Here is a 10,000-nt window from a genome sequence, read left to right on the forward strand (position 1 = left end):
CTAGACTTAAGCCTTGTCTGTGAAACCGGCCCATGGTGATGACACCGACACATACCACGTTAGCAGGGTGGTCGGTGGCCAGGCCGAAGTCTCCGATCTTCACGTGGTCCTGAGAGTCCAAGAAGATGTTGACGGGCTTGAGGTCTCTGTGAATCATACCCTGGTGGAAAGGGGCGATGGAGAGGTGCTCGTTTACAGCGCAGAACCGCAACCTAGCAACCGCGCCTTAAAGCATGTCATGTCTACCATCACTGTTGTTCTGGGAGCCGCTCTTTTGACAGCTTGGCTTCGTGGTCCTGAAGGAACCTTCTTCGAACCGTTCGAATGTTTTGACAGACAGAGAGCAAGTCCTTGGATACAACCTCTTATTATCAAGCACATCTCAAAACAGTTAGTCTCAAAACACTTCCCATCAATAATTCCTGAAGGGAAAAATCATTGGACGGTTCTCATCAGAGATACTTTTGAGGCAGGACTGTATCCCTCTTAACTCATATTGACAGCCCTGTCTCTCATTTCTCCTCCAACCCTTCATCACAGCTTCACTGGTCTGCTCCACACCCTAAAACAGACATTGAACTCTACAGGACATTTTACATTTGCATGTTTGGCATTTAGCAGATGCCTTCAAAGCAACTTGCAATCAAAACATTTGACTAAGTAAGTGAATCATCTATCCACCAGTCATAACAGGAAAAAGCAATCTATGCTCAGACCTACAGCACATACACACACACACACACACACACACACACACACACACACACACACACACATACACACACATTCAATCAGACAGACAGACAGACCTTCACCCAGAGGGGTTGGAGTTACAAAATTAGGGAATCCTATTCAACATGGACTGGTGGTCAGAAGGTCATGAGTTCAAATCCCACCTGGGAACTAGTGTGCAGTGTGTAAATGGTTAAAATGCATATAGGCGGGGGGGGGGGGGGGGGGGGGGGTTGGAGTAGTGACTTTGGTGAACAGAGACCCTAAAACACACCCTAAAACAGGCACCCTGAAACAGACACCCTAAAACAGACACCCTGAAACAGGCACCCTGAAACAGGCACCCTGAAACAGGCACCCTGAAACAGACACACTGAAACAGACACACTGAAACAGACTAGGGGTGGGACGATTAGAAAATGTCATGTCACGATTATCGTGGGCAAAATAATCGCGACCCACGATATTATCGCGAGAATAATAAAAAAAAATGTCGAATGCCAATAAAACACACTGTAATCACTTTAACTTAGATGTTGTTGTATTTTTATGACATTTTAAGTCAGTAATTCAAATTCAGATTCTAGTGGCACATCTCTGGCCATAATCCGGGTCCTTAAGAAAGAGCAATCGAGCGCTGATTGACCTAACTCCTTTTCGGCCAATCAGCACCTTTCATTAACGTACGCAAGGAAGTTTAAAGAACGCACTCCCAGTGTTGCCAACTTCCAGAGCCCCTTGGCGACTTAATTAGTCAAAAGCGACCAGCGACAAATCTAACTTCCTTTTCTGGTCATTTGGGGAATTACTGTAAAGCATCTAACATATCCCGTATTCCACGGTTCACGTTACAACCGAGCTCAGGAGAGACGAGTAGGGTTACAGTCTATAGCGAGCGAGGGTTGCCGTCTCCTCTCTCCCTCAACACTCACTCCCGTGGCCAGTCTGATAGCAGCCGCGGGGAGCATACCGTTGTTCCCCGGGTCCTCGCGGGGGGTTCGGGCAAAGTTCGGGAAATAACGGACGGTTGTCATGTGTTTATACAGCATGGATGTTACGTGCCTAATGCCTTTGATGCGCACACTTGCTACTTGCCGCTTTCATAATTTTATTTAGCCTATACAGTATAGCACATGTCATGCATTGCATGTAACCTCAAGTGCTGAACAGTATTAAGTAAACCACAATATATTTGCTTAAGCTTATATTATATATAATATTATAGCTTATATTAGGGGCGACCGTGCCTTTTGCAGCCATAGACTGTCACTGCCTGGTAATAACAAGGTAGGCAAATGACAGTATCCCGTCTAAAGTTTTTCACCAGCCATGGTGAGAAGGCTAGCATACGTTACCTAGTGACTGACTGACACGGCTGACTTGACAGTAACGTTACCCATGCAGGCTGAACAATAGCGCGTGACAAGTTCTGTGAGGATATTCGCGCGTGGCTCATGTGAGGAATCGCAATTATATTACAGTAACAGTCTCTACAGGACTGTCCACGAAACTATGAACTAATAAACAAAACTAAACTAGAAGGAAGGAAGAATTATTATTATTATCATTATTTATTTATTTATAATGGAGAAACTGTACAGGGGGGGGGGGGGGGGATGTGTTCCCCGTCTGTCTCTCTGCCTGCCTGTCTGCCTGTCTGCCTGCCTGTCTGTGTGTCTGTCTGTGTGTCTTTGTGTCTGTCTGTAAAATAGCGCCAGACATTTGTTAAACACAGTTTATTCATAACATACGATTATGACGATTATTTAAATAATTACAATTCTCCACTATTAAGTTATCGCGTGTGTTTTTATCGCGATTAACGATAAAAACGATAATCGTCCCATCCCTAAAACAGACACACTGAAACAGACACCTTGAAACAGGCACCCTGAAACAGACACACTGAAACAGACACACTGAAACAGACACACTGAAACAGACACCTTGAAACAGACACCCTGAAACAGACACCCTGAAACAGACACCCTGAAACAGACACACTGAAACAGACACACTGAAACAGACACCTTGAAACAGACACCCTGAAACAGACACCCTGAAACAGACACCCTGAAACAGGCACCCTGAAACAGACACACTGAAACAGACACACTGAAACAGACACCCTGAAACAGACACCCTGAAACAGGCACCCTGAAACCGGCACCCTGAAACAGGCACCCTGAAACAGACACACTGTGACACCCTAAAACAGGCACCTTGAAACAGGCACCCTGAAACAGACACACTGAAACAGACACACTGAAACAGACACCCTGAAACAGACACCCTGAAACAGACACCCTGAAACAGACACCCTGAAACAGACATCCTGAAAGGTGAGGTGCGGCAGGTGGGGTGGGAGGGGGGTGACTTTGTCTAACAGCAGTCCCACACACCTGCTCATGTATGTAGGCCAGGCCGTCCAGGATCTCCCTGAAGAGCCTCCACAGGCGGCTGTTGTCCTGGTGCAGCCCCTGGTCGATGGTGTCTCGTAAAGTGCTTCTTTCACAGTATTCCATCTGCAGGGGGGAGGAGGAGGAGGAAGGAAAACAAAACACACATACAGGTTGAACATCCTGTCCTCTGTGGCTCAGTCGGTAGAGCACAGCGCTAACAACAACGCTCTCAGTCCCAACAACAAACAAAGATTTCTCATCCTTCCTCTTAAATTTCAAAGATTGTAAAGCATCAGCTAAATCATCGTTTCTCAACGGGGGCGTTCAGACAACATCGGGGGGCGCTGGAGCAGATATTTTTAAAAGGGGGGCGTTGCGGTGTTCTTGGGGGGCGTTCGCGCATTAAGTATTTTTCTCATGAAAAACAGCTGTGTTATTACGGGAACATTCGTAAATGCACGATAGCTGAATGTCGATACACGATGAACGGTCAGTTCGCTCGGACAAACCGTGTTTCGGTCGACTGTTCGACCCTGCTGGCTGCCTGTCCCGCCCTAATGCGAGCCACGGCCGCTGCTATTGGTTGATGAGAACGACATGTAGAAATGTGATTGGCTGAGCGGGAAGCCTTTTCTAAAAAGCTGCTAGTTTGGTTGCAGTGCGCCGTAGAGCCCTACACGTGCCCATCTCTGAGCGCTCTGAACTTGGCCGGGCTCTGTGATGCAGACACACGTAGCGCAGCGCACCGCACCAAAAAATAAAAGTGAGAGTGTCATCAAGAAGATGAAGCTAAAAACTCAGCTAGCAAAGGCAGAGCTTTTGATAGTTTCCAATGTGTCTGGGTAAGCTGCATTGTAGAAGAATCTTGACAGTTCATGTACAGTGCAGAAATTGCAATACTATGCTACGATAGAAAGAACCCCGGTTCATCCCATCTGTAACATCATGTTGACCAATGCCCAACTTCTATGAGTGTTTTCCTCGTAGGCTATGCTTGAGTGACATATGTTTCAGTTTGTGGGCTCATTGTAAATGTATTACTGTTAAGTGTTGTTGTGGATGTTATCCCTAGTGCCATTCTGAGGTTAGCATTGCGATGTGTTTGCAAACTAAAATACGATCGCTTTTTTGTGATATGTTGCTCCTCTTGTGATGTCCTGGAAACGAACGCATCAGCTGCAGCGTCTTTTGTATTGATCAGCTGTCATCAGTGTTATTACGGGTACGTTCGTAAATGCACAAACGGTCAGTTCGCTCGGACAAAACCGTGTTTTCAGTCAGAGCGCCCATCTCTGAGCGCTCCCAGAGCGCAGAGCTCTGAACTTTGGAACTTTGTTATGTTTTGATATGTTTTGATATGAGAAATTCGAAGTGGTCAGTTTATGAAAATAATACCATAGAATACTAAATAAAATATTAAAATAATAGCCCCCTAGCGTTTGCCGCCATATTGTGACACACACCCCCACCCCCCCCCCCACCCCACCCCCCCCCCCACCCCCCCAAAGTCCAATCAAAAATGAATAAATATTAGCATCCTAAAACAGCAATTTGGAGAAATGCAACACCAGCACACTTAAAAAAAATAAAATAATGTTAGTTGTAATGTGCAGTTCTGCAGCCTACTGTTTGTTCTGCATCGGACATGTGTGAAATTGCTGCTGTTCCGTAGCAGTCTGTTTGTATTCTCTGATGTTGTCTGAGTTTGTTTAACACTCAGAAACAGCATTTTTATTCACATTCACATGGCTTTTCTGCTCTCTGGTAAACTAATGATAATGATATTCCAACTGCCCAGTTAAATCCAATCTATTATTTGGCATTCAGTGACATGCTTTTTAAATTATATAACACAGAATATTAGTCAACATTAATATTTAGGGAAGAAAATAAGCCTACTTTTTTTGATGGGGGGGCGGTAAGAGGCTTGGATAATGGACAGGGGGGCGCTGGCCCAAAAAAGGTTGAGAACCACTGAGCTAAATGGTATCTGTCCGACATACAACAGCGCCCTCTAGTGGTGGTATTGGAGTGTGACACTGAAGGGAGGTCCTACCTGTATATACAGGTAATGTGCAATGACCAGCGGGGGTCTCTCTGAGGCAGAGCTCTCTGTGGTTGTGTCCGTCACCACACGTTTGATTGGCTCCTCCTGAGAGACGGAGTGACGTGTCATTAGGTTGTTACACAACAACAACAACAACAGCAGCAACAACAACAACAGCAACAACAACAACAACAATAACCACAACAACCACAACAACCACAACAACCACAACCACAACCACAACCACAACGACATACCCACATAGAAAACACAAACCCGCGACGACTTAGACACTGACCTGGGATTGGCTGTCTCCGCTGCCGTCCCCGTTGTCAAAGATGATGGCATTCTCTGAGTCAGAGGAGGAGGAGGAAGAGGAGGGGCTGGAGCCAAACCAAACAAACAAACAAACCAAAAAATCGGATTCCTGATTTTTATCTATACATTAATACCAATGTCTGGGGGTTATTCCATCAACGTGGCTAAAGGAAAATCCAGGCTTATTTTTCCTCACGAGACTCACAAGTCAAAATAAGACTAGATTTTCCTTTAGAATTCAAGCACTTTCAATGACCCATGTCTATTTTCAAAAACTTTTTAAGACCTTGATTTCTTTTTCTCAAATTCACAAACTTTCAAGGATGTCAAGGACCTGTGGGAACCCTGACCCCGAGGGACGCTTACTTACAGGAAAGAGGCGCGGAGCATATCCTCTTCATCATCATCATCATCCTCATCCTCGTCATCGCTGGAGGACTCGCGGCTGCTGTGCTTGTTGACGCTGGACGAGTGCTCGATGGACGTGCTCCACTCCACGCTGCTGGCCGTGGCGGGGGGCGGGGCCTCCTCCTCCACGTTGTCCTCCACCAGGCCCAGCTCGTTGAGGGCATGGCGGGGGTGGGGGCGGGGGGTAGGAGGGGGAGGGGCCTGTAGCCTCTGGGCCGCGGCCGCTGCCAGGCTGTGGGCCTCGGAGCTGTCAGTGGTGCTGAGCGCGCCCAGCGAGGGCTTCTCGTGCCGCTCTATCCAGGCATTGTAGTAGCGCACGATGTTCTCGTGGTTGAGGCGTGACAGCAGCGTCACCTCGCCCTTGATGCGGCGGAACTGCTTGCTGGCCGGGTTGACCTGGATGCGCTTGACGGCGTAGTAGCAGCCGTCCAGCTTGTTCTGGACCTGGGGGGGGGGAGGGGGGCGATGAAGGGGGGGGGGGGGGAATAGAGAGGTAGAAGAATGGGAACAATGGAATACCGATATTAGAAGATTAATCCTGTGTGCTGGTTGACACATTCTGAAACAGGGGTGACATCACCGCGTTGTAAACATGGGAAACATTTTTTAATTCATCACAGCATCACAGCACCTCAGCCCCCCCCCGCCCTACATGCCTGACACCTTGATCACAGCACCTCAGCCCCCCCCCCCCACCCCCTACATGCCTTACACCGTGATCACAGCACCTCAGCCCCCTCCCCCGCCCCCCCCCTACATGCCTTACACCGTGATCACAGCACCTCAGCCCCCTCCCCCGCCCCCCCCTACATGCCTTACACCTTGATCACAGCACCTCAGCCCCCTCCCTCGCCCCCCCCTACATGCCTTACACCTTGATCACAGCACCTCAGCCCCCTCCCTCGCCCCCCCCCCCTACATGCCTTACACCTTGATCACAGCACCTCAGCCCCCCAGCCCCCCCCCTACCTTGATCAGAGCACCTCAGCCCCCCAGTCCCTCCCCCCCTACCTTGATCACAGCACCTCAGCCCCCCAACCCCTCCCCCCCTACCTTGATCACAGCACCGAAGGCGCCCTTCCCCAGCAGCTGCAGCTCCTCAAACTCGTTGAAGTAGCGTGAGAACTGCCGCTGCACGCCCGGGCTGAACGCCGCGCTGAGGAGGTGGCTCAGCGGCACCACAGAGGGCGCAAAGTCATCAGCCAGGTCTGGAGGGAGCAGGAGCAGGAGCAGGAGCAGGAGCAGGAGCAGGACCAGGACCAGGACCAGAATCACAATCACAATCAGAGCCAGAATCAGACTCAGACTCGCTTTTATTAGATCCCAATGTACACAAGAGTAAAAATCTCTGGCTTAGGTTATTAAACATTGGCATTTCAGCAAGATACAAAATCACAATAATAGAGTCAAGTAAAATAAGTAAAGTAAGTAATAATAAAGTAATAAAGTATATCACTTTATTACTTAATTATTATTTATTATTGGCATTGTAGTACGACTACCATCACTCTAACAATGACATCAATAGTGCAACATGTATCAGGGAGAGATTTAGAGGTCATATTTTGACAGTAGTCTAGACAACATTTTTTTGTAAATGCGTGAGATTCTGCAGGACAGCACATCTCTGGCGGTGGTTGTAATGGTTAGGATCTTTGCAGAAAACAGATCAGATGTTTTCAGGCACTGATACAGTGATACTGCCAATGTGTGTGTGTGTGTGTGTGTGTGTGTGTGTGTGTGTGTGTGTGTGTGTGCGGTCACCTTCTGGACTGGTTTCCTGGCTGTGTGACAGCAGCTTAGGAGGGGGGGGGCTGAGAAAGGGGTGGTCCAAGAGCTGCTGGGTGTTCCAGCGGTCAGCATCATTCAGGCACACACACCTGCAACACACACACACACACACACACACACACACACACACACACACAACAGTGGGGCTGAATATGGAAACTTCCAAAGCGCTCTCTGTATTAGTAGGGCTGACATTGACGTGGGACATTCCGCCCATCAATTATCTAAACCCCTGGCCTCACAATGTGTTAGCCTGCTGCATCCACACTGGCACCAGAACACACACACACTGGCACTAGAACACACACACGTTGGCACGAGAACAGACAGGATCAACACTTGTTTAGCCGGGGGGCCAGACAGACAGACAGACAGGCCTCAGCCAAACACTGCTGCAGCAGACGGTCATTGGGGTTAAACTAATTACAACTAGCCAATGTGTGCATGGTTACTGTCTACTGGACAGGGGTGCCATATCCAAATGTTAAACGGGTCCTCTGTGTGTGTGTGTGTGTGTGTGTGTGTGTGTGTGTGCGTGCGTGCATCTGGTGCAGGCACTGCCTGACACGTTTCCAAAAATAATCTACGGATTCAATGAAACACACGTGTTAACGACACATGATGTGAACAACACGTTCCCGTTCAGCAATTATCGTCAGCGACAGTTGTAATGACCCGTCACCATGACGACCTGAGGAGACCCAGGCACGGAAGAAGTGAGCCGCCGCTGGCCGTCTGGCGTAAACAAACTCAGCCACTGTGAGTCAGCGGTGGTCCCCTGGCGTAACGTACACTCAGCCGACACTTTATTAAGAACACTATACTAACACTGGGTAGGGCCGCCCTTTATTAGGAACACTATACTAATACTGGGTAGGGCCTCCCTTTATTAGGAACACTATACTAATACTGGGTAGGACCTCCCTTTATTAGGAACACTATACAAATACTGGGTAGGGCCACCCTTTATTAGGAACACTATACTAATACAGGGTAGTAGGGCTTCCCTTTATTAGGAGTACTATACTAATACTGGGTAGGGCCTCCCTTTGCTCTCAAAACAGCCTCAAATTTCAGGACCGTCCTTTCATGACTTTTCCTAGATATGTGTTGTCAAAATCACATCAGGATAAGCTAGTCTAGAGCTATTTTTGCAGTTTTTCTGTGTAGGAGGCCAGGCTAATTCACAAGAATCGCTAATTTACTAACAAAGTGCTCCGTGATCGTACACGCCCCTATGCCCACGCCATTTTTACCTGTTGAGGAAGTCCTGAAAGTCCGCCGGCAGGCTGGCGGGCACCGCCACAGGGTACTCCCTCACCTCCTTCCCCTGGCACAGCGCCAGCAGCATCAGCCCCAGGCTCCACACGTCCCCCTTCTTGCCCGTCTTGGACGGCAACGTCGCCTCTTCGCAGAACCTCACGTGGTGGAGGGGGTGGACGGCCGGGGGCTGCTCGAAGACGTCCTCCCTGCAGACGTCCGCCAGGCGCTTGGCCAGGCTGTAGTCGGTCAGGCGTACGGCCCCCCGGCCGTCCAGCAGCACGCTGGAGGCCCCCAGGTGCTTGTGGACCACCGAGTTGGAGTGCAGGTAGTCCAGGGCGGACAGGACCTGGGCGGTGTGCTGGCGGAGCTGGTCCAGGGGCAGGGGGGTCTGGGCGGCCAGGCTCTGGTTCAGGCTGCCGCCCCCCCCGCCCACGTACTCCACCAGCAGGTCCACCACCAGGCCGTCCTCCCGCTCCACGCAGCTCAGCGCCTGGTAGTGGACCAGGTGGGGGTGGTCCAGCTTCAGCAGGGAGTTGAGCTCGCTCTCCGCCCCGTGGATCTGTGGGGAGAGGGATGGAGGGAGGAATGGATGGGTACTTTATTGATCCCCGAGGGGAAAGATAGATAGATATGGAGTGTGTGATATTCTAATATTATGATCACTTTGTAACGCAACAGATCATCCTTCAACAGACCACCTATCAACAGATCCCCCATCAACAGATCACCATCAACAGATCCCCCATCAACAGATCCCCCATCAACAGATCCCCCATCAACAGATCACCATCAACAATAACAGCCCTATGGGAGGAGCCTGTGTGAGGTCTTTGGTGTTCCTCACCTGCTTCTTACACTGGTCGATCCTCCCTCTCTCCTCGCTGGTGAAGAACTTGCCGATCTTCTTGTTCCAGCGGAGGATCCACTCGTACAGGACGACAAAGTCCCCCGCGGTCGCCTCGAACCCGTAGTACACGCTACGACCAAGCCTCTCACTCTCCCCTGTCAGAGATGTACGCACGCACACACACACAGAGAC

The 10,000-nt window shown here is 49.5% G+C and overlaps 1 protein-coding gene across 1 annotated transcript in view; it reads right to left on the reverse strand.

The window, feature by feature from the left end:
- The window catches only part of eif2ak4 (eukaryotic translation initiation factor 2 alpha kinase 4), a 53,099-nt gene that overhangs the window by 36,930 nt on the left and 6,169 nt on the right, over positions 1–10,000 (reverse strand). The window contains exons 8-16 of the mRNA XM_080549194.1: positions 9,806–9,963; positions 8,955–9,520; positions 7,672–7,787; positions 6,961–7,115; positions 5,870–6,351; positions 5,480–5,564; positions 5,191–5,286; positions 3,135–3,257; positions 56–160 (exon numbers count right to left, since the gene is read on the reverse strand). Coding sequence (XP_080405320.1) covers positions 56–160; positions 3,135–3,257; positions 5,191–5,286; positions 5,480–5,564; positions 5,870–6,351; positions 6,961–7,115; positions 7,672–7,787; positions 8,955–9,520; positions 9,806–9,963 — 1,886 coding nt within the window. The remainder of the gene's footprint in view (positions 1–55; positions 161–3,134; positions 3,258–5,190; positions 5,287–5,479; positions 5,565–5,869; positions 6,352–6,960; positions 7,116–7,671; positions 7,788–8,954; positions 9,521–9,805; positions 9,964–10,000) is intronic.

This window comes from Nansenia antarctica (genome assembly GCF_963989245.1).
Source record: "Nansenia antarctica genome assembly, chromosome: 1".
Lineage (NCBI taxonomy): Eukaryota > Metazoa > Chordata > Actinopteri > Argentiniformes > Microstomatidae > Nansenia > Nansenia antarctica.